Source organism: Propithecus coquereli, unplaced genomic scaffold (assembly GCF_000956105.1).
Source record: "Propithecus coquereli isolate 6110/MARCELLA unplaced genomic scaffold, Pcoq_1.0 Scaffold608, whole genome shotgun sequence".
NCBI classification, from domain to species: Eukaryota; Metazoa; Chordata; class Mammalia; order Primates; family Indriidae; genus Propithecus; species Propithecus coquereli.
This window is the reverse complement of record NW_012152041.1, coordinates 111,465-138,404: the sequence shown is the minus strand read 5'-3', so window position 1 is coordinate 138,404 and position 26,940 is coordinate 111,465. Positions and strand designations below refer to the sequence as shown.

The following is a 26,940-nucleotide window of genomic DNA, read 5'->3' as shown; positions in this document are numbered from 1 at the left end:
GGTCCTTTGCTTTTTGGAGTCCTTGGTTATGGTGTCTGATTGGACGAGCTCCCACCCTCCCCTCCCAGCGCTGAGTGTGGGCTGCGCTTCAGCAAGATGGATTCGGGTTCACCCCGCTGGGGGACTGCGGTAATATGACCATATTCCCGAGGTGCAGAGGAAGCAAGGTTTAGAGCCACCACTGAGACGCAGTCTACTTCTTCTGCACCTATAATCTGGGGACTCCAGAGACAGGAAAGAAAGGGGGGAGGCAGGGCTGGTGTTTGGCATCAGGGGCTCTTTGCTGGAGCGAGGACTCCCTCAGTGACTTCATCCAGCCCTTTGTCGTCGTAGGTACGGGATCGCAGGAACCGTGAACGTGACGGGAGATGAAGTGAAGAAACTGGACGTGTTATCCAATGCCCTGGTGATCAACATGCTCCAGTCCTCCTACAGCACCTGCGTCCTGGTCTCAGAAGAGAATAAAGAGGCGATTATCACCGCCAAAGAGAGGCGGGTGCGTCCTGGGGCTGCAGTGCCCCTGCCAAACAGCAGATGGTGCTACGGAGCTGGGAAGAGTGTGTCTTGCTTTTCTGCAGTTGCTGGGATTTTCCTCTGTATCTTACATTTGTTTTGGGGAATCCAAGGGTTGCACACTTCTTTGGTTGGAAGTCTTATGCTGACTAGTTAAAGAATACTCCATAGCAGGGCAGTGGTTCATTCAAGGAATAAGTCGGAGTGATTTAGGAGTGCCTAGCAGTAGGGGGCTCTCCATGGCTGCTCACTTAGTGTGCCAGTAACAGGTGCCGGCACCTTTGGGGCTGGACCTTGTGGAATCCAGTAAAGAGTAGAGCTCCTGGGAAGAGCTGCACCAGACAGCCTCTTATTCTCCCTCCCCCTTCTGGTCTCTGCCCCCACCCCCACCCCACACTTCCCAGAGGGGGTTGTGGGCTCAGCAGAGATTTCTTCCTGCCTGACCAACTGTCAGACTAATATGGAAAAGAAATCATGAAGATCCTGTGCTCTTGCCTTGATGCAATGGTGATGGTGGTTAGTGCAGGGCATGGCTGGGGCGGGGCCGTGTTCTCTGTGGGTTCATGAACAGCCCTTCACGGAGAGTGTTTTGCCAGTGGCCAAAAAATCCCACCGATGTTCAGCTGCAATAGAGAAATAGAACACAGCTGCTGGGGCGTTGCCCTTCTTTCATACACTAGGCCCTGGGGACAGGGGGCCATTTCTTTGTGATTAGCTGGAAGGATGGAAAAGGTAAGTAAAGTCAAATTTATTAAGCCCCTACTGTATGCCAGGTAACATGCAAGGCACTTTTACACCAGTGTCACATAATTAAAGCTAAATTACACCTGTTATTTTCAACTTTCATTTTCACCTGATATGACCCTCCTTTCTGTCTCAGTCTAACCTACACAGGTCCTCATGCTAGTTCTTGAATACTCCACACCCGCTCATCTCTCTGCCCGAAATTCCCCTCCCTGGTCCTCTGTGTCTTCATTCCTCAATTCCAGTCAGGCCCCTCATCAAGGGTTACCCCCTGCTGCTCCCTACCCCCCACCCTGCTTGGGGCACTAACCACAAGCTGCTGTGCGTGGAGCCTGCGCTCTGTCCCCTCTGGAGTGTCAGTTCCATGGTTTTCCCCTCGAAACCTCGATATCTGGAACATTCCAGCATATGCTAAATGCTCAACAAACATCTGTTGAATGAATGCATGAATGAGTGATTGGGCTAAGTTGGATTATTTGTACAGAGGCTGGGGAATTTCTCAGTTTATGGATGATTCCAGTTTTTTCCCCTCCCTTTGGCTGAGCAAAAAAAGAAACAAAAATAAAGCTCAGACAAAGCTGGGCCATTCCTCACTGGAAAGTCAGGGAAACTAATTTGGGTGGAGGGAGAAAGGCCTCCCACTTTACTCGAGGTTTTGTTCCCAGAGTCCAAGTAACCAGGCGACTCTGATGCCGTCACTGAGGGCTCTCTCAGGCCCTTGCCCACGGGAGGCCCGTGTAAAGTATCTGGAGATTTCCTTCCATGGAACGTTGGCCGGAGCTGCCTGTGACAGCAGAGTGGGCGGCTGTGCGGGACGTGGGTCTCCTAAGACCGCGCCCACTCTGTCTTCTTGTCTTCACGTTGCGCGGGAGGGTTGGATGCAGCAAAATCAAAGGAGTGTTCTCATTCTCCTGATGTCTTTGTGCGCACCAGCCGTCTCAGGAGACAGACCCCGAGGCCCTGGGAATGTTGTTCTGAGATTTTCTGAAGTCTTTTGGCAAAAATGCTCCAAGATGAAAAAAAAAAGAAACAACAAAAAACAAAAGACCTGTCTGGGGACAGGCCCGGAAAGACTGATCCCTAAGCCCATGGCTGCCCTTACAGTGGACATGAGTGGCGCTGGCCCTGGGCATCTTTGAGTGGTGGCCCAAGCTCATCTTCCACTTGCCGCCTCTTCCCTGCAAGGTGCCAATTCCGGACCTGGGTTCCTGCCACATCCTCAGCAGCTCTGAGCCCTGGTGGGCCCAGGTGGGAGGGAGGGTGGAGCCAGAGCAGGCTAGGGAGGAGAGCCGTTGGAGGGGTGGGTCCTCCAGCACCCCGTGCAGCGTCAACCAATCTGTGCAGGGCAGGGCGGGCCCTGACAGACGGCAGGAGTCCTGTGTGCTGGTGCCCTGCCCTCCACAAGCAATGGCACTTTTTGGCAAGGATATGCCGTGGCTTATATCTCTTTCTGGTGTGGTGTTGTCTGCCACGCACGGCCCTGACACAAAGCAGTTGTGCTGAGGGGAAGATGTTCTGACCAGTGGCTCTTCCCTCTGTGATTTAGGGGAAGTACGTAGTCTGCTTCGACCCACTGGACGGATCTTCCAACATTGACTGCCTGGCCTCCATCGGAACCATATTCGCCATCTACAGGAAGGTGAGTAGACAGGCTGCCATTTCATGCCTCCTTGTGGTGGTTTCTGGAAGGTTCCTGTGCTGAGGGCCTTCCTTGAGTTTGGAGTTCTAACATCTCTGCTCCCACTAACTAGAAACACCACCGTAGGCAAACCATGAACTTCTCTCTGCCTCAGCCCCCTCAGTGGAAGAACTGAATTGGGAATTCTCTCTGTTTCTACTTCCCAGCATTCCTGGGAGGGTAAAGTGGAGGGATTGACGGGACCTTGTTTTGAAAGTCTGGATGCAACACAAACTCGGACATGGTATTAGGTCCCAGGTGGCAAGTGGGGACTCTGTTTGTCTTTGTGCATCTCAGCTCCTACTGTATTAGTTTTCTGTTGCTGCTGTAACAACTTTCCACACGTTTAGAGGCTTAAAACAATGCTCCTGTTGATTATCTCCCACTTCCGTAGCCAGAGGTTGAGCAGGCTTGGCTGGGTTCTCCGCTTAGGGTCTCATGAGGCCAAAATCAAGGTGACAGCCAGGCTGGCCTCTTGTCAAGAGGCTCCAGGGGAATTTGTTTTCCGGCTCCTTTAGGCGGTTGGCAGAATTCAGTTGCAGTCTGAGGTAGGATCGAGGTCCTCATTTCTTTGCTGGCTGTTGGCCGGGGTCCTTCTCAGCTTCTAGAGGCTGTGGTATTCTGTGGTTTGTGAACCTTCATTTTCAAAGCCAGTAAAGGGCAGTGAAGGCAACACTTTGTCTCATGTTCCCTGCCTCCAACCACAGAAAGTTCTCTGCTTTTAAGGGCTCATTTGATTACACTGGACTAATCCAATCCGGATAAACCAGGGTAATCTCCCTAGTCCATCACCCCGATCATTGCATCCGCAAAGTCCTTTCTGCCGTATGGTGCTATAGATGCATGGATTCCGGGGATTAGGGCGTCTTTGGGGCCGTTTTGCCTACCCCAGAATCCTAACAGAGAAGATCATATGGGTTGGCTTGTGACTATCCAGCATGACTAGAAACTTCACGACAGACCACGCAGTCCAGAGGATACGGTTTGGCTGTGCCTGCATTTGGGAATCAGACCTTGATCCGACCGCGAAGGCTGAGCCTTTGCCCTTGAGGCTTTCAGGCAGAAGGAGACCAGGGGTGCTTGGGGGTCTCTTGGGATGTTCCTGGGTAACCCGCCCTCAGGTAAAGGGCTGGGCTGGCTGTAGAGACTCATCTCTCTGGCCCCAACGCACATGCTCTCCCCACTCAGCTACTTAGGACAACAGGAGTGAGGCAGCACTTGTTTTCTGTACTACCAGTTTGGCGTTGATTACGTAATGTCTGTGTGATTAGCTTTCCATGTGTGTCTTTCTTAGTGCTCCTTCTAGATTATAAACTCACTGGAGGGCTAGCTATGCCCCTGTCACCTGGTCTGTAGGTATTCATAGTGCCGTACATATGTGTGCTGGGCTGATTGTTGTCCCAGAAAGGGGATGGGATAGAATGCAAATTTTAGTAGCAACCCATCAAAAGCTTAGCAGAAAACAGCCTTAGAAGAACATGTGAATTAGCGTAAACTCTCTGAGAAGGAACCCAAGGAAGCAGGGAGTGTTATTCACGCCTCTCTTGGAGGAAGAAACAGAAGCCAAGCCAGCCTCAGTTGGAGGAAATCTCGGGAAGTTTTGCCTTCCCTGTTGGTGTCTCTTCTTTTGTGGAGGAAGAGAGAAAAGGAGACTTTTGCTGAGGGAGAAAATGACACAAGACCCTTTCTCTGGTATCTGACAAAGTTGAAGACTGAGATGTCTCAAGTTAAGCAAAAATGAGGTAGGTGAGTGAAGGAGCTTTGCTTAGCCTTTTGAGGTACAGTTTAGAGGTAAAAGAAGGAAATAGTGTAGTATTTATGCAAATCTGCAAAAAGGTCCCCAGTTGCATCTTTGAAGTGGCTTTACTTATTTTTTAAATTTTTTAAATTTAATTATTATGGGTACCTAATAGTTGTATATCTTTATAGGGTACATGTGATGTTTTGATACAGACATACTATGAGAATTAATCAAATCAGGGTAATTGGGGTATCCGTCACCTAAGGCATTTATCCTTTCTTTGTGTTAGGAACAGTGCAATTCCACCCTTTTAGTTATTTTAAAGTATACCCTAACTTACTGTTGATCATAGTCATTTTGTTGTGATATCAAATAACTATATAACTATATTTTTACACCCATTAACCATCCCCACTTTATCCTGCTCCAACCTTCCCAGCCTCTGGTATCTGTCATTCTACTCTATCTTCATGAGATGAATTATTGTTAATATTTAGCTCCCACATATGAGTGAGAACATGTGAGGTTTGTCTTTCTGTGCGTGGCTTATTTCACTTAACATAAGATTTTACAGTTCCATCCCTATTGTTTCAAATGGTAAGATTTCACTCTTTTTGTGGCTATATAATATTCCATTATGTATATGTACCACAATTTCCTTAGCCATTCATCTGTTGATGGACACTTAGGTTGATTCCATGTTGGCTATTGTGAATAGTGCTGCAATAAACATAGGGGTGTGGATATTTTTCCATATACTGAACTCCCCTTCTTTGGATATGTACCCAGCAGTGGGATTGCTGGGTCATATGCTAGTTCTATTTTAGTTTTTTGAGGAATCTCCATACTGTTCTCCACAGTCTACAAGGGTTCCCCCTTCTCCACATCCTCACCAGAATTAGTTATTGCCTGTCTTTTTGATAAAAGCTATTTTAACTGGGGTAAAAGGATATCTCATTGTGATTTTCATTTGCATTTCTCTGATGATGAATGTTGTTGAGTATTTTTTCATATACCTGTTGGCCATTTATATGTCTTCTTTTGAGAAATGTCTATTCAGATCCTTTGCCCATTTTTTAATCAGATAATTTGATATTTTTCCTATTGAGCTGTTGGAGCTCCTTAGATATTCCTGTTATTAATCCCTTGTCAGACAGGTAGTTTGCAAATATTTTCTGCCATTCTGTAGGTTGTTTCTTTGTTGATTGTTTCCTTTGTCGTGCATAAGCTTTTTAGCTTGATGTGATCCATTTGCCCAATTTTGCTTTGGTTGCCTGTGCTTTGTGGGGTATCACTCAAGAAGTCCTTGCCGCCGGGCGTGGTGACTCATGCCTGTAATCCTAGCACTCTGGGAGGCCGAGGCAGGCGGATTGTTTGAGCTCATGAGTTCAAAACCAGCCTGAGCAAGAGCGAGACTCCGTCTCTACTAAAAAAATGGAAAGAAATCGGACAACTAAAAATATATAGAAAAAATTAGCCGGGCATGGTGGCACGTGCCTATAGTCCCAGCTACTCGGGAGGCTGAGGCAGGAAGGATTGCTTGAGCCCAGGAGTTTGAGGTTGCTGTGAGCTAGGCTGACGCCACGACACTCTAGCCTGGGCAACACAGTGAGACTCTGCCTCAAAAAAAAAAAAGTCCTTGCCAAGACCAATGTCCTGAAGTATTTCCCCAATGTTTTCTTTTAGTGGTTTCACAGTTTCAGGTCTTAGATTTACATTTTTAATGCATTTTGATTTGATTTTTGTATATGATGAGAAATAGAGGTCTAGTTTCATTCTTCTGCATGTGGATATCCAGTTTTCCCAGCACTATTTATTGAAGAGACTATCCTTTCTCCACTGAATGTACTTGGCACCTTTGTGGAAGATAAGTTCCTAGTAGATGTGTGCATTTATTTCTGGGTTGTCTATTCTGTTGCATTGGTCTATGTGTCCATTTTTATGCCAGTACCAAGCTGTTTTGGTTACTATAGCTCTGTAGTATAATTTAAAGTCAGGTAATGTGATTCCTCCAGTTTGGTTCGTTTTGCTCAGGATGGCTTTGACTATTCTGAGTCTTTTGAAGTTCCATATAAATTTAGAATTATTTTTTCTATTTCTGTGAGGAATGTCATTGGTATTTTTTTATTTCAGCATATTACAGGGGTATAAATGTTTAGGTTATATATATAGCCTTTGCCCCACCCAAGTCAGGGCTTCAAGTGTGCCCATCCCCCAGATGGTGCACACTGCACCCATTAGGTGTGTATATACCCATCCCCTCCATCCCCCTCCCACCTGCCTGACACCCAATGAATGTTACTACTGTATGTACACTTAAGTGTTCATCAGTTAATACCAATTTGATGGTGAGTACATGTGGTGCTTGTTTTTCCATTCTTGTGATGCTTCACTCAGTAGAATGGGCTCCAGCTCTATCCAGGAAAATACAAGAGGTGCTATGTGCTATATCACCATTGTTTTTTATGGCTGAGTAGAACTCCATGATATACATATACCACATTTTATTAATCCACTCATGTATTGATGCCCACTTGGGTTGCAATTGTGAATTGTGCTGCTATAAACATTCAAGTACAGATGTCTTTTTTATAGACTGTCTTTTTTTCCTTTGAGTAGATGCCCACTAATGGGTTTGCTGGATGAAATGGTAGTTCTACTTGTAGCTCTTTGAGGTATCTCCATATTATTTTCCACAGAGGTTGTACTAGTTTGCAGTCCCACCAGCAGTGTATGACTGTTCTTATCTCTCCACATCCACCCTAACATTTTTTGTTTGGGGACTTTTTCATAAATGTCATTCTCACTGGAGATAAGTGATATTTCATTGTGGTTTTGATTTGCATTTCCCTGATGATTTGAGATGTTGAGTGTTTTTTCACATGTTTGTTGGCTATTAGTCTATCTTCTTCTGAAAAGTTTCTGTTCATGTCCTTTGCCCACTTTTTGATAGGGTTGTTTGGTTTTTTCTTGCTAATTTTCCTGAGTTCTATATAGATTCTAGTTATCAGCCCTTTATCAGATGTGTGGCATGTGAATATTTTCTCCCATTCTGTAGGTTGTCTGTTTGCTCTTACGATAGTTTCCTTGGCTGTGTAGAAGCTTCTTAATTTGATCAGGTCCCATTTATTTATTTTTGTTCTTGCTGTGATTGCCTTTGGGGTCTTCTTCATAAATTCTTTGGCTAGGCCAATGTCTATAGGAGTTTTTCCAACATTTTCTTCTAGAATTTGTATAGTTTCATGCCTTAGGTTTAAGTCTGTTATCCACTCTGAGTTGATTTTGTGAGAGGTGAAAGGTGTGGATCCTGTTTCAATCTTCTACATGTGGCTATCCAATTTTCCCAGCACCATTTACTGAATAAGGATTCTTTTCCCCAGTGTATGTTTTTGTCTGCTTTGTCAAAGATCAGATGGCTATATGAGGATGGTTTTATATCTGGGTTCTCAGCTCTGTTCCATTGGTCTATGTCTTTGTTCTTGAGCAGTATCATGCTGTTTTAGTTACTACAGCCTTGTAGTATAGCTTTAAGTCTGGCAAATTGATGTTTCTCAATTTGTTCTTTTTGCTTAAGATTGCTTTTGCTATATGGGATCTTCTGTGGTTCCATATGAAGTGTACAATTATTTTTCCTAGATCCACAAAAAATGATGTTGGTATTTTAATAGGGATGACATTGAATCTGTAGATCACTTTGGATAGTATAGACATTTCAGCAATGTTGATTCTGCCTACCCATGTCATTGGTATTTTAATGGGGATTGAATTGCATCTGTAGATTGCTTTGGATAGTATGGACATTTTAACAATATTGATTTTTCCCGTCCAACAACATGAAATATCTTTCCATGTTTTTATGTCCTCAAGTTCTTTCATTAATGTTTTATAGTTTTCATTATAGAGATCCTTCACTTCGTTGGTTAAGTTTAGGTATTTATTTTAATCTTCACAGTTTGGGCTTGTTTGAACCTGTCCATCTTGAGAAGGCTTTCCAGATATTCAAATGGAATTGAGTGTTGTGATCTAAGTCTCTGGTCACTGCAGCTATATCAGAGCAGGGGGTGCCCCAAGCTCAGTAATGCTGTGCCTCTTAGAAACTTCTGATGATGGCACAGCCTTGGTCAGCTTGAGTAAAATACAAGAGAATTCCCTGGATTACCAGGCAAAGTTTCTCACTCTCTTCCCTCACTCTCTGTGGTGGGCTGCTGGAGTTGGGGGAGAAGTGATATTGTCACTGCCTTGTGGCCACCAGCACCAGGTCACACCTCTGATGCCAGCCCAGTCTCACCCAAAGCCAGTAGGAACTATTGCCTACCTCTGATGTTCATTCTTAGCCCACGGCTCTTTAATCAGCAGGTGGTGGATCCCGCCAAGACTGGATCCTTCCCTTTAAGACAGCATGTTGCCTTCTGGCCAAGGGTGTGCCCAGGAACTAAGGCCTGGACTCAAGGACCTCAGGAGTCTGCTTGGTACTTTATGTTACTGTGGCTAAGCTGATGCACAAGTTTCAAAACAACGTTTTCTGAGCGCTTCCCTTTCCTTTGCTTAGGTGGAAGAAGACTCCCCCTAAGCCACACTGCCTGGAGTTGGGGGAGGGGTGACACAGCACTGGCTTGGCCACAGCTGCTGGTGTCTCACTGGGTCATGTGCACCCAAATTCCACTGGCTCTAAGCCAGCACAGCTACAGGAATTGCCCAAGGACTGCAGCCCTTGTGGCCCAACTACCTTAAGAATCTAGTCTAGGCTCCACGCTGCTCTTTGGCAGCAGGTGGTGGGGCTAGCTGAGACTCAGGTTTGGGGGCAGAGGATTTCCCTCTGTGGGTACCAGCAGAATTCTGCCTGTGCTGTGTCCCCTGTGCCAAGGTGGCCCTGAGTTTCAATGCCCCACAATCACTTCACTCTCCCTCCCCTGGGCACAAAGACTCTCTCTCCACTGGGTGAGCTGGTGCAGCACTGCCGGGGGAAGGGGGAGGGCTGACACATGAAAAACAAGACTGTCTTTTCTTTCCACTTCAGTGCTTCTCTTCTTGACATAATGTTCCAACCAGATCCTATGATCGCTCACCTGATTTTTAGTTTTGCTGAAGGTGCTCGCTCGCATGGTCAGTTGTTGAATTGGGTGTCCATCAGGAGGGAGGATCACTGGTGGTTTCTACTCAGCCATCTTGCTCCGCCCCCTGAGGTGGCTTTAAATACTGGTTTTATCACCAGGGCTAATACCCTTGACAGCTGATGGTGAGTCAGGCAAGGCTGTCCTCACCTCGGTGCACGGTTCCTGGGCTAGTCCTCAGCTCAGCCCCATGAGGCACATGCAGGTGCGGCTGTCACTTTTCACTGATACACAATGAAAGCACAGAGAGGGTAAGTGATTTGGCTGAAACTGCCCAGGGAGTAATGGCAGGACAGGGATCTGATAGGTGTGCTGCCCACCTCCATCATCGCAGCTCTTCAGAACTTCTTAAGACCAACTGGCTTAACAACAAAGAGGAATATTATTAATATTGTGCACAGTGTAGGGCATTCACACTTGAATTTACATGAGCTTGGACATGGAGATTTTTGTCTTAAATTTTAAATTAAGCATATGCTTTGAAGGCTAGTCCAAATAACCATGGATTCCTTCTGATAATATTTGTATTTCTAAAGAAAAGGGGCAAATTTGAGAGACTAGTGAACCACTTTCAGGATGGGTATTATGAAAACAAGTCATGAAGGGAAGCTCTCTGATGCTCAGGCGATGTCTACTGAGAGAGCAGCTCGCTTCAGAGACCTCATGGGGCTGTCACGGCATCTGAGAGTCTCATCAGAACCAGGGAGGATGCCCGTCTCCAGCCAGGACTTCTGAGAATCTCTGATAAGCACCAAGAGAAATATTTCAGGACTGTCAGAGATCTATGAAAGCTATCTTCTTCCCTTTTATTTCTAAGGAGCAATGCTGAACACCATTTAGGATGTTCCATGCTGTTTTCAGCCCTCTGCTGGTAAGGTTCCCCTTTTTCTTAAAGTCGACATTTTTTATTTGCAACGAAGTCACAGACTAGACAAAGTAAAAACTTCCCTACTTCAAAACATCCGGACATGCTAGATAAAATACATCATCCATGCCTTTAAATGCATAGCTGAGCTCATTGAAATGAACAAGTAATAAACGGACAAGTTGTGGGGCAGGGGACGGAGTCACAGAAAACTGAAAATCAGAGTATTCATGAGAAGGACGGATTCGGGGTTGTTCTGATGGGAGAAGGGGTCTTGTTATCTCAATAATCTCAGGTGTGGATTTTGACACCTCTGTGGGCTCAGGAGAACCCCTCCCCCATTTTTATTGGTAAATAAACCTCTGGAAAAGCCTACACTTTTATTGACATAAGGATGGACAGATAGAACAACGGAACACAAAGAGAGTCTAGAAACAATCCCACATCTGTGGCCACCTGAACTGTGACAAAGGCAGCTAATGACAAAGGTGGGATGCTGAGCTGAGGCTCAGAAGACTGGAGCATCTCCCAGTCCAGGAGGAAGTGAGAGAACAGGACTCTGGTTTCCTACAGAAAATGTGACCTCTGAATGTCTGAACAAAGATGATTCAGAAGTTTCATGGGGAAGACTAAGGATTTTCATTTAAAAACCTAACACTGCCTTTGCCTTCCACTGTTCTGAGGCTTTTTAGGAGATCACACTTAGGGCAGTTCCCAAACCCTAGTGCATCAGAGCCCCCTGGAGGGCGCGTGGGAAGACAGAGTGCTGTAGCCTGGGGAGGGCCACGAACCTACACTGCAAATGAGAGCTCAGGTGATGCTGACACTGAAGCTGCTGGTCCACTTTGGGAATCACGGCTTTAGGGCCGAGTGCTCAGAGCCTGGATGTGCCTGGAAATCAGAAAGTGAGGCCGATTGATTAAACATGTGCTCAAATGGAAAATGTTCTCAGTTGCAAAAAAAAGTATTAGAAAGAATGCAGGATTGTGAAAGTAAGAGAAAATATTATATGGAACGTGCCATTTTTAAAAAAGGGTGAATTTTGATTTTAAACTAAAGCTCTTAGAATGTTTCCAGCAGACGGCCAACTACCCGTGGGCGCTGAGGTAGAGCTGGAGAGAGCTGGCCTAGCCTGCAGGGACAAGGTCCCCGTCCCTCTCTGGACCTTCCCGCCTTGTCCTTCAAGTGAGGGTTATACAGCCTCCCAGTATTCCGCAAGAACATAACGTGAAAGCACTTCGAAAGATACAAAGTCCTGTATAGATTCAAATTGTTGTTTTACTATTTAGAAGTTACTCTTCTTGAAAGTTAATTAGCACGATTGCCATACTTTCTGTGTGTGTATAATATGTGGGCTCATATCGTATCGTTCTATTTCCTATGTACATAATTACTTCTTCTTTTCGTAATTTTAAAAGTGTGTCTTCCACCTCCATTGCTTTCCCACTCTCTCTGGAGTTTTCTTCTCAACAGGAAAGTTCTAGTAGTATTTCCGGGCCTGTCTTTTAGCCACAGACTCACTGGTGTGTGGAGAGAACAGAGTGTCTAATCGCATAGCCAAGGTCGTGGTGCTGGGAACACAGTAGAGAACTGAATGACTCAGAAGCAGTGACACCAGCAAGTTCTAACCCTGGCAGCCAAGCACCGCCATCTCTGGGGACCCTGGGAAGTGAGTTTGAGGCCTCAACTTGTCACATATTTCGGACCCATTTGCCCCAGTCCGTGAGGCTGAGCCTACCTGGGTCTTTCGATTTGGAACTAGGTGATGGACGTCTTTCCTTTGCCTCAAAGTCCTCTCACGGCAGCTGTCCCTGTGACGTTAAGCCGCAGAAGCAGAGCATGGGTGTCTGTCCAGAATCGCCCCCTCCCCGCAGTGCTTGCGGTGCAGCCCGACTCCCAGACGAGGGTCAGGAGAAGACCTGTGCGTGCCCAGAGGGGGCGGCCCGGCTGTCGCTCCCCGAGCCCAGCTCAGCTCCTCCCATGGGAGCTGGATGTTCGCCACCCACATTCCCAAATTCATGAGGTTTTATTCTCTTGCATTTTAGGGAGCTAGGAGGTGGGGGAGGGAAGGAAGCTTCCAGAGCTATCAGGAAAAATGGGTTACGAAATCAAGTGTCCCCTGCCCCTCTGCCCCTCTGTGGAGAGCCCTGTTCCTTCCTCAGCTTCCCGCCTTGTCTCTCTGACTTCCACTTGCATCAGCACTGTTGGTGCTGCCACGGCCAAGGGAGGGTCTTCCTCGGGAAAGTGCTCTGAGTTGTAGGTGGGGTCCCCAGCAGGGCCAGGCAGGGACAAGCCTTCAAGGGCAGCACGTGGAACAGGAGGAGCTCTGGGCCACGCTGCCTGGGTGTGAGTCCAGCTCTGAGGCTTTCTGACGCTGGCCAAGCTGGCCAACCGCTCAGGGACGAGTTCCCCATCTGGGCTGTGGAGATGACAGTGCTGTCCTCCTCAGAGGGCTGCTGAGCATGTGGAATGAGCTACGGCGCCAAATCAGACGGGGTGACCTGAGTCATTATGACACAGTTTCGGAGCGTGTGAAGATTAGGAAGGGCTGTGGTTTGAGCATCCTGGAGCACTGTTCCCGGCAGGGTGCCGACAAATATGTTTGGAAAACAGGAAGGGAGAAGTCCACGAGTGGCCTCGGCAATGGCTCGGCTTGACCTGTTTGCTCACATGGCACCTTGTTCCCTGTGGACGCACTCACTGCCGCTGGAAGTTCTGAGAACTGCACTTCCTTCGGTGGGTCCTGGAGAGCTGAAGCTCCGGCCTCTGGCAAAGGTTGTCTCCAGAGACAGCAATAACACACCGCGTTTCTCTCCTGTCTCCCGCAGACCACAGAGGATGAGCCTTCTGAAAAGGACGCCCTGCAGCCTGGTCGCAGTATCGTGGCCGCGGGTTATGCGCTGTATGGCAGTGCCACCCTGGTGGCTCTTTCCACGGGGCAAGGAGTGGACCTCTTCATGCTTGACCCAGTAGGTACAGAATACAGTGCCATCTGTGCTTGGGGACTCCACGGTCCTCTGTATTTTAATTCTAGTCCCCTAGGATAATTTCCTGGTCATTCCTAATACTTATTTTGGGGGCCAGAGAGCCTAGTTTGGGGAGCCAACACCATCATCAGAAAACATGAAGGAACTCTGTCCACATGAGGGCACTTTGGGGAGAGGGGACTTACAGAGTCTGTTGCATCAACTCAGGCCCTGTCCTTAGGGAGTTTATTCTCCAAAAATTAATTCAATCTCTTTGGTTTATATGAACACCATGATTTAATAATGGCAATGCCACCAATTTCCAGACAGAAGCACAGATTCTTTAGAGTAGCACCATTGCATAGACTGCTCTGTGAATTTTATGTTTAAATGGTAGATCTTTGCTTATCACTTGTGAAATGCTTTGCCAAGTATAGTCAGGTGTTGTGCAAACTCAAATAATGTTGACCAAGGACCATTTCAAAGCCTCCTGTAGTTACCCAGATGAAAGGTCAGTACTTCAGGTTAATTCAATAAACATTTGTAAATGTTTATTGAGCATCTGCTATGTACTAAAGCACCATTGTAGGCAATGGAGATACAGCACTGATGAAACAATCATTCCAGCCCTTGTGGAGTTTGCCTGTTAGTGCATTTGTGTGCAGGGAGCTGGGGTTGCAAAATTTCAAAACAGAAAAGTTCACTGACAGAACAGATTTTGCAGTATGAATGCCCAGGAACATTTTCAAATAGAATCTTTTTACATATAAACCCCATTAGACCAAGACCCATTGCTGCATCAGTTTGCTCATGCCCCAGTGTCCCCTTATTTTTGAAGAAATTCTATGGTTTACAAATATTACTCTCAGGCAATAAAGTGCCCTTTCTAAAATTGTTCTAAAACAACACTAACAGTTACATAGTTTTTAGTAAATGGTAGGAATGTAGGTACCTGTTCTAAGCAATTGACATCTATGAATGCATTTAAAGATCACAGCAGCCCTGCAAGGCATGTCCTGCTACTGTTCCCATTCTCAGATGAGAGAAGTGAGGCTAAGTAATTTGCCCAAGGTCAAGCTAGTGACTTGGGTGTGAGGAGTCACCCTCAGGGTCTTTGTGCTTAACCAGACTGAAGGGTGAACACACTGCTCTGGAGTGCAAGCAAAATATCTCCAAGAACCTTCTGAGCAGTTCTAAAGACAGAGGGGAGGTGCCTTTGAGTCAGGGACCCAATGCCAGGAGTCACAGGCACCCAGCCTCTGCATCCTGCCTTCAGTCATGAGGGAGAGGCCAGTCTGGACATAGGTGGGCACCAGAGCTTGTCTGCGTGACAGAAGGAAGAGATGAACCAAACAATAACACTTTCGGATCTCTGTGTGTTAGCCCAAAAACACTTTGGGTCATGTCCCCTACTGAGAAGGACACTGGAGCAAAGACCCAGTGTACGACACTTAGGCCTGTTTGGATGCTGACGTCAAGCTGAGGCAGCTCATGGCAGTTGTCACAGATAGAAATGTCATGGAGGGCGGCCGGCAGCTTCCTGAGCCAGGGTTCCATGGGGCATAGTTTCCTGGGAGGCATCAGAGCTTCTCTGACCTGTGGGTTTGCAGGGCTGGTCATTTGATTTTGTCAGAACGCACAAGTTGTTCAGGCACAGAGGGACCACCTCCTGTTAGCCACACTCTCCACTGTGGGAAACTCAATGTCCAGGCATTCGTTACAAATGGGAGATGTTGTTTCCAAGTGACAAGGCTCTGGTTCCTCTTATCGAAGTGTGTGCGGCCATGTTCATAGTCAGTGATCGTTGGTGGTCACACAGCCAGACACAGGAACATATTTTCCAGACCGCGGTAAGGCATCGCTACCAACTCCACCCACAGTAGGAAATGGTGTTCCAGGAGCCTGAGGGTCCCCACAGTGGGCCCAGGGGTGGATAAACCAGGCCTTTGCATCTCACACTGATGCAGAATGGGCTCCTCCATTCACATGGGCTGGTGACCACCACTGTTTAGGGGACAGTTGTGTGTCTGCCATGCTCTAGGCTGAGAAGCAAGAGAGAAAACAACTCTGACTCAACTAAGTACAATGAGTTACTGCACTGATGGGAAGCTGAGGCTGGACACAGGCAGGTCTGGAGGACCATAAAGCAGGGAGCCCAGGAGTGGCCTCACAGCACAGCCAGTCTGGTCTGGGCACCACCACAATTCTGTGTCTCACTCAGGTTTCCAACGCCAAGGAGGAGCATCTAATGTTCAAGCTAAGTCCCATGCTGACCTTGGCCTAGGAGAGGCCCATGCATGAGTCTTCCTAGACTGGTATCCAATGGAAAGAGCGAATTCTTCGAAGGAAATTAGGGTGTTTTTTAGAAGTGGATCTCAATGCTGGACAGCTCCAAAGCAACAAATGTCCATATAGAGTTAATAAAGCCCATGAACCATCCAGAGCAAACCTATAATAAAAGGAAGCTGGGTTTACTGGGCAAGGGGTGCACCCAGATGAACCATGGGGCGCTGTGCATTGGTGTGGGCCTATTATAGCACCTGGGTGTTGGCTTGATGATTCCAAGGAGGATTAAAAGAACAGAGGGTCTGTTCTGGATTGGATGTTGCCTAGAAGTGGGTGCAGTTAATGATTAAATATATTAATAATTTTTACCTAGGAGGCAGGAAGATTACAGGGAGGGTAGAGACTCATTGGGAGAGAAGCAGTCATCACTGATGTTAGGCAGAAGAGAGGAATGGTTGTAATGTTTGTAGTTGTTGAGTATCCTTGTCACTGTCTTATTTCAGACATGGTTGGCATGGCCTTGTCTCTTTACATTCTGGGAGTATCTTTAGTGTTCCTTGGGAACCTTCTGGTCTAGCTACCAGCTGTGAGCTGTCATCTGGGGAGTTTTTTGTTTTCTCGAAATCTTTGACATTCATCAAAACAGAGCTGGGTTCCGGGCCCTGACTTTCCACCTAGTGACTTAGAGAGACACCTTAAGGTGACATCTGCACCTCGCCAGTCACATCCTCAGGAACTGCTACCACCAGAACTAGATAAAGGGTGTCTGAGGGATGCCCTGCAGGTGCTGACCACAGCGGCCATAAGGGGAGTGCAGGGGACTGGGTACAATTTTATTAATGTCTGAAAATTCCTTTAGATTTTACTTTTTCCTTATGCCCAGTGAACCCAGGTTATAACTGAAGGAATTTTTTTCCCCCAGGTAGGAGTGGTTGGGATACCAGGGACTTTTAATGGTTTCCAATCATTAAACAAAATAGCTGGCCCACAAATTAATAGTCAAAATGCATCCCTTATACATTGATGTAACTTCTTCCTCTTGCTGTATATGGCCCCATGTTCCTGAAAACCTAAAGTGGGGATGAGAACTTGGGAGATAATACAGTCAGGCTTGTTGTAAGTGAGGGGCCTCGCTGACGGTGGAAGGCACAGAGGCAAAGAAAGAAGACCACGGGCCTTGTTCCCTTTGAGTTATTTCACCTCTCGTTATATCGCTGCATGAGCTTCCTGTGCAGGCGCCATGTCATCACTGTCTTGTCTACCGTTCATGGAAACACCGCGGCAAGCTCCAGCAGGGCCACCGCCATCCCTGGCTTCTGCCCGCAGGTCCTCATCTTCTCACGTCCTGACTGCTGTGCAGTGTGCTGTTGGCTTCTCTTTCCTGGTGTCTCTCTTCTTCCTGGCGTCTCTCTTCATCTTTCCAGGCTCTTGGTGAATTTGTCCTGGTGGAAAAAGATGTCAAAATTAAGAAGAAAGGGAAGATTTACAGCCTCAATGAGGGCTATGCCAAGTATTTTGATGCTGCCACCACTGAATATGTGCAGAAAAAGAAATTCCCTGAGGTGAGTGAAGAAAGTCCAGGCCGTTAGCAAGGAGAATGTAGTCTCCGTGGGGTCTTGTCTGGGTGGTGGCTTCAGGGGCATTGCTGAAGAGGTTACTGCTACTACTTATGGCTCTGGTCAGCATGAGCATGGTGGACTCTGTCTTTCTTCATAAGCAATCAATGTCTTTCATAGCTAAAGTTTACCTACTAAAGGTAATACTTACCTTTACATTTGCCTTTTTTCCAGGAGACATTGTTTATGAAGAAGGTAGGGACCACATTTCCAAAATTCAGGTGTTCAGGCCAGAACCTCTCATGTCACTTGCTTGCTGAGCTCCAACCTATGGAGTCACTCACTCACTTGCACTTGCTTTTAGAAGGAATCATTATTCAAGAGGACTTACATTTGTGGAAAAATGGAATTAAATGATAATAAAAAATATAAACTTTATTTTTCAACGTAAGCTCCATCAAGTGCAAAACACTTTTATAAGCAATGGTATCAGTGGTTTAGTGCATCTTTATTGAACTGAGGGTCCTGGGAATCTAACCATGTCAGTGTAGTGTTTTTACATTATTAACTGAAGAAAAATGGGTGCCCTTTAAAGATTTTGTTAAGATTAGGAAACAAAAGAAGTCAGAAGAAACCAAACCAGGACTATACGGTGCATGCTTAGTGATTTCCCATGAAACTCTTGCAGAATTGTCCTTGTTTGATGACAGGAATGAGCAGGAGCATTGCAGTGGTGGGAAAGGAGAGGTGGGGATGATGGATGTCCCCAGCTCTGTGAGAGGCTGGAGGAGAAGGAACCAGCAGACGAGAAGAGGGTGGGCTGTAGATAGGAGGAGGACACCACCTCCGTTACGACAGGAGGAGAGGTAGAACACTTACCTACCCCTTGTGGTGGGCACATAGCACAGAACATGGTCACCATCTCCAGGAAGCTGCAGTCTGGTTGGAGTGGCAGTACATGGCAGCAAGAAGAATAATAGCTCCGTGTGTGATAAGCCTGCAAAGGCTGCTGGAGCACTGTGCAGGCATTTATAAGAAATAGCTCAAGTTCTGTTGTGCTTTGTTTTGCAAATCAAGCAAGGTTGAGGTCTTATGCAACCTGACCTGCTTTGTTGGCTCAGGGATTCTTCAGGCCTGGTCTCCATTTTAATTTACTTTAACAAAATGTTAGTAACGTTACACACACACACAGACACACACACACACACACAGGTTTCTAACCAAAACGCCTTGAGAGGATGCCAGTTACAACATTTGATCTTACTGGTGTTCACTCAACTCTTGATCCACGAGTCACTCTAGCTTGTGTTCAAGTCTTTAAAGTCTGGACAGTTAATTTTTCCAAAAAAAAAAAATACTTATTTTGAAGCTTGACTTAGCTTATCATTACTCATTATTTATACGACGCCAAGTTAATCCCAGACTTTTTTGGAGCACAAAACCCTGGATGGCTGCACTGAGGACTTTGCTATCTCCCTTTGCACTGTCGGAGAATCACTAGATTAAACGAAGAAATCATAGATCGGTCACGAATGGGGGAAGACAAACCTGCCTCTGGGAGCAATTTTATCATATCATCATGCCTTGCCTATTATGTCTACTTTAAGGAAGGTCATGACTTTTGACTTATTTCTCTCTGAACCAACATTCTTTACATTACATGTGTGACTAATGAAATCAAGGTTTACAAATAAATTGATTTGTGTCTTTAAATAATTGCTAAAACAGTTTAAAATTTTGCTAATGGATAAACACTGCTTGTAGTAAGTGCAAAGTTGTCATTGTTCAAGGAGGTCTGGTTCTCCAAAAGCTAAAAGTGCTGTGAACCGTAGTAAGCCAAGCAGGAGCTTCAAGGAGCTGCCTAACAACTGTTGTTCACGTAGAAATCTTTTTCTTTTCTTCTGTCTTTTCTTTTCTTTTCTCTTTCCTTCTCTTCTCTCCTCTTCTCTTCCCTTCCTTTCCCTTCCTCTTTCTTTCTTTCTTTTCTTTGTTCCTTCCTTCCTTCTTTTCTTTCTTTCTTTCTTTCTTTCTTCTTTTGGTTAGCTGGTCTTGTAAGATTGCTACAGGATATTGTCTCACTTTAAGTAGTCCTGCATTTAATGAATGCAATCACTGGCTGAAGTTTGAGAGACTCATAATGAATGAAATGCACAATTAAATAACTTTTTCAATTTCTAAGTTAGTGGGTGGAGAACAGAGGGTCAGGGATGCAGAGGACACACCACCTGGACTTGTGACCCCAGCGCTGGTGCTGGCTAGTCGCCAAACCCACTGAATCTTGGCCCTTCCCTTTCTGCCTTCCAGGATGGCAGTGCTCCCTATGGGGCCAGGTATGTGGGCTCCATGGTGGCCGATGTGCACCGCACCCTGGTCTACGGAGGGATCTTCTTGTACCCAGCCAACCAGAAGAGTCCTAAGGGCAAGGTAATTCTCCCCTGCCCACGGGCTGGCTGCCGGTCAGTGAGTGGTTGGAGATCCCCCTTCCCTCACACCTTCTGCTGGGTTGCTGTGCGCTGCTTTGTGTGTGTGTGTGTGTGTGTGTGTGTGTGTGTGTGTGTGTGTGCACGCATGCGCGCAAGTGGGGAGGGAAAGGGAAACAAGCTCTACTTCCCGCTAGTGAGTATCACGGCTGCGGTAGAAGGTGTGGAGGAGGGGAAGGCTGGCGTTATGGGCACTGGCGATTCTCACTGGCCTTCCCCTCCTCTGGCCTCACGCCCATCCTTCGTTCACTGGGCGTCCAGCTGTGTTTACCTCTCACTTTCCACAGGCTGCGCCTAACTTTTAGGTTCAGCACCAAGTGATTTGCGAGCATGGACCCCTTAGAGAATCTAATGAAAACTATCAGCCCACTTCCCAGAAAAAAATGCGTGTAAACGTACACATCACATACATTTGCGGAGAGTTCACAGATGCCCTGAAATCCACATGAGAATTCCCTGAGAGGTCTCAAACTCAGGAATGAGAACTTCTCCTCTGAACTCATCCAATAATTCTGGAAAAGTAGCTCCTAGAAGATCTAAATGCAACTTTATGACACAAAGTTGAAAATACTTGTATTATCAAGTATAATCTTATGATCAGGCTAATTGGTTACGGTCTGGGACTTTATTGCCTGACACCCCAAACCTCGTCTGTCCTCCATGCCCCTGACCAAGGCTTGACTCCTTACCGGCCTTAAGTCTCACATAGTAAGGCTTCTAACCAGGCCTACTGTGTCAGTTTGCCTCATTGTTAAGCCAGCAAGAAACGGGTACCTAGATCTCATATCTCCAAGTCAAGAGGCAGGTCTCCCATAGGCACAAAGGTCACGAGACAGGTAGGGCCCCACCTGGCTGGAGAGGCCCCCAGAGGCCACTGGGATGAGTCCCAGCTGATGCATCCAGCCTTCTGTAGGGTCTAGAGCTCAAGTGGCCCACTCTCATGAGGTGCACGAACGCACTCACTCTAAGGAGACAGACAGAAGCTCAGCAGTTGAAACTCCTCCTGGAGCTTTCGGGGCATGGCTCGGGATGTTTGGCCACTTGCAGAGTTTATCCTCCTGCCTCTGTTCCTCCGCAGCTCCGGCTCCTGTACGAATGCAATCCTGTTGCCTATATCATTGAGCAGGCAGGGGGCTTGGCGACCACAGGCACCCAGCCCGTACTGGACGTGAAGCCAGAGGCTATTCACCAACGAGTCCCCCTCATCCTAGGGTCCCCAGATGATGTACAGGAATATCTTGCCTGTGTGCAGAAGAACCAGACAGGAAGGTAGTGAGTTTGACCCCACGAGCCTGCTTCTCTCTGCCTTGTACCTTGTCCTAAGGACTCTAAATGAATGATAAACAGAGACGATGGTGATGAGAATGCAAAGGCCAGTCCACCTGATCCCACGCAGAAGAGCAACCACAAACTGCTAAGGACAGGTTCGCAAGCCACAGGTGATTCTGTGGTCAACATAAAGGGTTAAAAATAAAACCCACTTGTGAAAAGAACGACTTTGATTTGTCTTCCGTCATGAACAGCAGTAGATGGCGTTGTAATTCCAAGTCCGTCAACCCAAGTAATCAGCAACTATATGCTTGGGGACAGAAAGTGCATAGATCAGTTAAGAATTTGTTTTGGTTGGCCGAAAGCTTAACCTAATGTCTTGTCCTATAGTGATTAATTTCCTCCCTCATAAATATATATGTATAAATGGCTGAATCAATTTCTTTTTAAAATATGTGTATATCCTAGCACTCATGGGAGGCTGAGGCGGGTGGATCGCTCAAGGTCAGGAGTTCGAGACCAGCCTGAGCAAGAGCAAGACCCTGTCTCTACTAAAAAATAGAAAGAAATTATCTGGACAACTAAAAATATATAGAAAAAATTAGCCGGGCATGGTGGTGCATGCCTGTAGTCCCAGCTACTTGGGAGGCTGAGGCAGGAGGATCGCTTGAGCCCAGGAGTTTGAGGTTGCTGTGAGCTAGGCTGACGCCACGGCACTCTAGCCCGGGCAACAGAGTGAGACGCTGTCTCAAAAAAAAAAAAAAATATGTATAATTTATTGGGTACAAGCGCAATTTTGTTACACACATAGATTGCGTAGTGGTGAAGTCAGGCCGGTTAGGGTATCCATCACCCGAATAACATATGTTGTGCCCATTAAGTAATTTCTCCTCATCCACCCCCCTCCCACCTCTCCACCCTTCCAAGTCCCGTCGTCTATCATTCCACACTCTACGTCCATGCGGGCACATTATTTAGGTCTCACTTATAAGTGAGAACATGCAGTATTTGTCTTTCTGTGTCTGACTTGTTTCACTTAAGATAATGGCCTCCAGTTGCTCCCGTGTTGCTGAAACAGGTGCGATTTCATTACTTTTTATAGCCGAATAGTATTACCTTGTGTATATGTGCCATGTTTTCTCTATCCAGTCCTCTGCTGATGGACACTTCACTATCGTGAGTAGTGCTGCAATAAACATTTGAGTGTAGGTATCTTTTGATACATTGATTTCTTTTTCTTTGGGTAGAATGAATTAATTTCTTGGAAGAGTTTTTGTCTCTTGTTTTGGATAAGTTTCAAGTTAGAAATCTCACAGCTATTAAATTCTGAAATTTCTGATCGAGCCTTTTTTAGGAGTCTATAACTTGGATGACCAGTCACTGTTGGAATGGAAAACATGTGGTCACCTGTTGACAAAGCCTGATACTAAATGGAATCCATATTTAAAAGTTAATATCTACTTTTCTCAACCCCTTAACCTTGCATTTTCAGTTTTAGGGGAAATGTTTTAATCTATCCCAGGGCCTAACCAGAGTTCACTAGTTAAATGACTCCTCAGATGTCCAACCTCTGTCAAGATTAGGGAGGCGGTGGAATATGCATCCAGAATCTCAGCTTGGTTTCACAAGAATTACTCTGAATGTCTAAGGACCTGGAGACCAAAACATTCTTAATGAAACATTAACAAATCAAATCCCAAAGTATTTAAAATAAAGATCCATCAGGATAAAGTCAGACTTAACCCAGAAATTCAAGAATGATTCAACATGAGAAAATCCATTGCAGTAATGCCTTAGATTAAGGGAAAAGGCAGTGATGTGGAGGTGGGGGCTCAGAGAAGCCATGGGTGGAAGCAAGGTTGGCCTTTCCCATGTTAGCCGTGGGCAGGGTAGTTTGCACAACCTGCAGGCATATTTCAGCTTAGGTACAATTCTATACTCAACATTGTTCCTCAGTACACCATGGCTTGGCAGCTGTAGCAGATGTAGCAAAATTTTAATACATAAAACTTTTTCATCTTCCCAAAAAGGAAAAAAGATTTTCTTTTTGTAGAAAAAATTGTGATTCTAAACAATGGGCTCTTAATATTTTCTTAGGCACTTTATCTAAGACTTATATCTCGAAGTTTCAAACTGAAATCTTTGCTTCGAAATATCTTATGAATACCTTGGTTTGGTGAGTTTGCAGCATGTAGTGTCAAGAGTACCCACCAGGAGGAGCAGGTCTTGTTGGAAGCCAAGGTGATAGGCAACACCTCGGTCACCGCCTACATTCTTTTGGTGGACATGGTAGATCTCAGGGAAGATCCATTGGCCGTTCATATACATTCTTAAAGCTGAGACTCTGGGTCCCCGCAGGTCAAAACCAAGGACAGGGTACTAGGGAAGGGGCTGAGATTCTCATTCCATTCTCAGAAGCTACCTATCATATCAAACGTTCGAGGGCATCAGTGCAATGATGCCTTGGTGACCAGAGATTTTACAGGCAGGATCCAGAAACATCATTGACTGGGCTCTCTGCCTAAGTGATCTGAGAACCTCTTCCCTCCTCATTGCCTTTCCAATTTAAAATGATCATGTCTGCCTCAGGAGAAATCTAATTGTTCTTTCCATTTTCAAGGATTCCCAAAGAGTGCAGTATACAGGGCTGGCCTCACTTGGGGAACGCAGGACCATCCATGGAGGAAGGGGTCTCCAATTGTACTTTGGGCAGATGGGCTTCAGCAGCTGGGAGGCAGACCCATTAACACATCAAAAGGAGAAAAGCCATGGACCATTTTAATAGGTACTTTTTAAAAAGAAGAAGAAAACAAGCTATTTCAAATTGGTGGGAAAGAATGACTCATGTTAGGATAATTAGCTAGTCATTTGGGAAAATAAATAAAGCTTGATCCCAAAACATATTCCAGGTGAATTACAGAATTAAACATAAAAAACCTATAAACCTATTACAGAAATATCAAGGGGAGTATATTTATGACTTTAAATGGGATCAAAAGATACAAAGCAACAGATATAAAGGAAAGATAAATGTGACAACATCAAGATAACACATACAAAGTTAAAAGACAATTGACAGCCAAGGGGAAAATATTTGTAACATATGACAAAAAGTGAAACAGCAAAAATCGCATATGTTAAGAGGAAAAAGATAAACTATCCATAGAGAAACTAAAGATATGAAACTGCAATTTGCAGAAGAGAAAGCACAAATCATCAATAAACACATGATAAGATGGTTAGCCTCACTGATGATCAGGTAAATGAAAATAAAACGATTTACCACTTTTCACTTACCAGATTGACAAAAACAAAAAAGGATCCAGCAATCCCATCACTGGGCATCTACCCAAAGGAAAAAAAGACATTCTGTTAAAAAGACATCTGCACTCGAGTGTTTATAGCAGCACAATTCACAATTGCAAAGATGTGGAAACAACCCAAGTGCCCATCAATACATGAGTGGATTAATAAAATGTGGTGTATGTATACCATGGAGTACTATTCAGCTTTAAGAAACAATGGTGATATAGCACCTCTTGTACTCTCCTGGATGGAGCTGGAGCCCATTCTACTAAGTGAAGTCTCACAAGAATGGAAAAACAAGCACCACATGTACTCACCATCAAATTGGTATTAACTGATCAATACTTAAGTGCACATATAGTAATAACATTCATCAGGTGTCGGGCAGGTGGAGGGGGAAGGAGGGATGGGTATATACACACCTAATGGGTGCGTTGCACACCGTCTGGGGGATGGACATGCTTGAAGCTCAGGTGGGGAAAGGCAATATATGTAATCTAAATATGCTGGAAAAAAAACAAAGACTGATATTTCAAATGTGCCCAAGGTGCTGAGAGATGCCCTCCCAGGAGAGGATTCTGGGCACAGCCTTTCGGGAGGGCAATTTGGCCAGGTCTGTTAACATTGGCAAGTTTATATGTGCAGTTCCCTCTGAGCCAGCCGGCCTACATCTCGGTATCTGCAAAAAACCCTATAGTACCTTTTAAAAATTACATATTGTTTATAACAGTAAAAAGACGAGAACAAATTTCAATGTCCATCAGTAGGGTGGGAATTGATAGGTGGAAAACTAGGCAGCAGTTTGAATAAGTTGGGACTTATAAACCCACCCCAGTCTATCATGAATATGGAAATAAATACCTTCCATATTTTTATGCAAAGACATTCTTAACATCAAAATAGACAAATGCAGAAAGAAATATATATATTGGCCTAAAACCCTAAAGACCTTTTATTTCCTTCCAACCTGATGATAATTGACATGTTCTTTACTCTCTGACTTCGCTTTCATCTAATGACATCCAATCACCTCCTTTTTTTCTGCAAGGAAGAGAAAAAAACATGAGAAAGATATGAAGGAAAAGTAGGAGATGGTGGGTGGGTCTGCAAGGGGAAGGTGGGTCTGTGTATCGGTCAGGTTCTCCAATAGGTGCAGACACACACACACACAAACTCAGATTTACTTTAAGGAACTGGTTTGCGTGATTGTGTGGGCTGGCAATCCTGTAGAGCAGGTGAGTGCGCTGTAAACTCAGGCCGGGTTTCTATGTTACACGCTCCAGGCAGGATTCCTTCTTTTCCAGGAAAACTCAGTTTTCCCCGTAAGGCCTTCCACGGATTGGATGAAGCCCACTCACATTATCAAAGGTAGCCTCCTTTACTTAAAGTCAACTGGTTGTAAACGGTGATCTCGTCCTCACAGTAACTCCATGGCAATCTCTAGACTAGTGTTTGGCCAAATAGCTGGACACCAAAGCCTAGTCAAGTTGACACATAAAATTAACCATCACAGTCTCTGAGTACAATACGAAAGATGACCAAGCTGTAATGGTAGGTGAGAAAGGCATTTTGCAAAAGGACGTGACATGATGCCACTTTGTAAAATTTCAAAAAAAAAAAAGAACACAAAATCCCCCAAATTAAAAAAAATGTATATAGCTGAGAAACAGAGCAGGAAGGGGCCTCCAAGGGTTGCCAGCCTGAACTGCACTCCTTTGGTACTCGGGGCACTAATTGCCACTGGAAACAGCAGACAAGCCTTCCCTGGCCAGGCCCCGTGAGGCCTGTCAGTGCAGTCTGGGCGTCCAGAGCCTAAGTGCCCCTTACATGCCGCAGGCATGCTCTTCTCTGCGGATCAGGCCTTCGCCAGCTGCAGGGCCCTGAGGAGAGGCTGCTCACAGCCAGCCCAGGAGAAACCAGAAGCCGTCAGCAGGAAGCAAACTCTTCAGAGATTCTGGGGCACATGGACATAGAGGCACACGTGGGCACCGCCGCAGGCATCGCCTGTGCTCGGAGCCTAACCATCTGAGGCCAGGAGCAGCATTACCACCAAAGGGCCATCACCCCAGGGTGTGGCCCACTTCTCTTGCCGTCATCCTGGAATCCTGTGCTCACAGTGCCCGTTAGTGACCAGGGATAAAGGGGGCATCTAGTGATAGCCGCTCTTTCTTTCTCTTTACGCACTGTGCCAAGAGGTGGATAGTTTTCCTTTTGCTTTTAGATTATGCTATCAGTCAAAAGGGAAATGAGTTTGGAAAACACAAGCAGCTTCAAACTCTTTATGCAGAACACACTAATGTGGCCTAGTTACCATCATGAAACACTGGCACACACAAGCAGGGGTGTCATTGCTTAAGTTTGTAAAAACACTTTGGTGGGCCGGGCGCGGTGGCTCACGCCTGTAATCCTAGCTCTCTGGAAGGCC

At 45.8% G+C, this 26,940-nt stretch overlaps 1 protein-coding gene across 1 annotated transcript in view; it reads left to right on the top strand.

Moving 5' to 3' along the window:
• FBP2 (fructose-1,6-bisphosphatase 2) overlaps positions 1 to 21,431 on the top strand; it is a 25,205-nt gene extending 3,774 nt beyond the window's left edge. Inside the window, exons 2-7 of the mRNA XM_012659381.1 lie at positions 334 to 496; positions 2,804 to 2,896; positions 13,481 to 13,621; positions 17,329 to 17,466; positions 19,765 to 19,884; positions 21,019 to 21,431. Of these exons, the coding sequence (XP_012514835.1) occupies positions 334 to 496; positions 2,804 to 2,896; positions 13,481 to 13,621; positions 17,329 to 17,466; positions 19,765 to 19,884; positions 21,019 to 21,213 (850 nt within the window). The 3' untranslated portion in view covers positions 21,214 to 21,431. The remainder of the gene's footprint in view (positions 1 to 333; positions 497 to 2,803; positions 2,897 to 13,480; positions 13,622 to 17,328; positions 17,467 to 19,764; positions 19,885 to 21,018) is intronic.
• Positions 21,432 to 26,940: the final 5,509 nt, after the last annotated feature.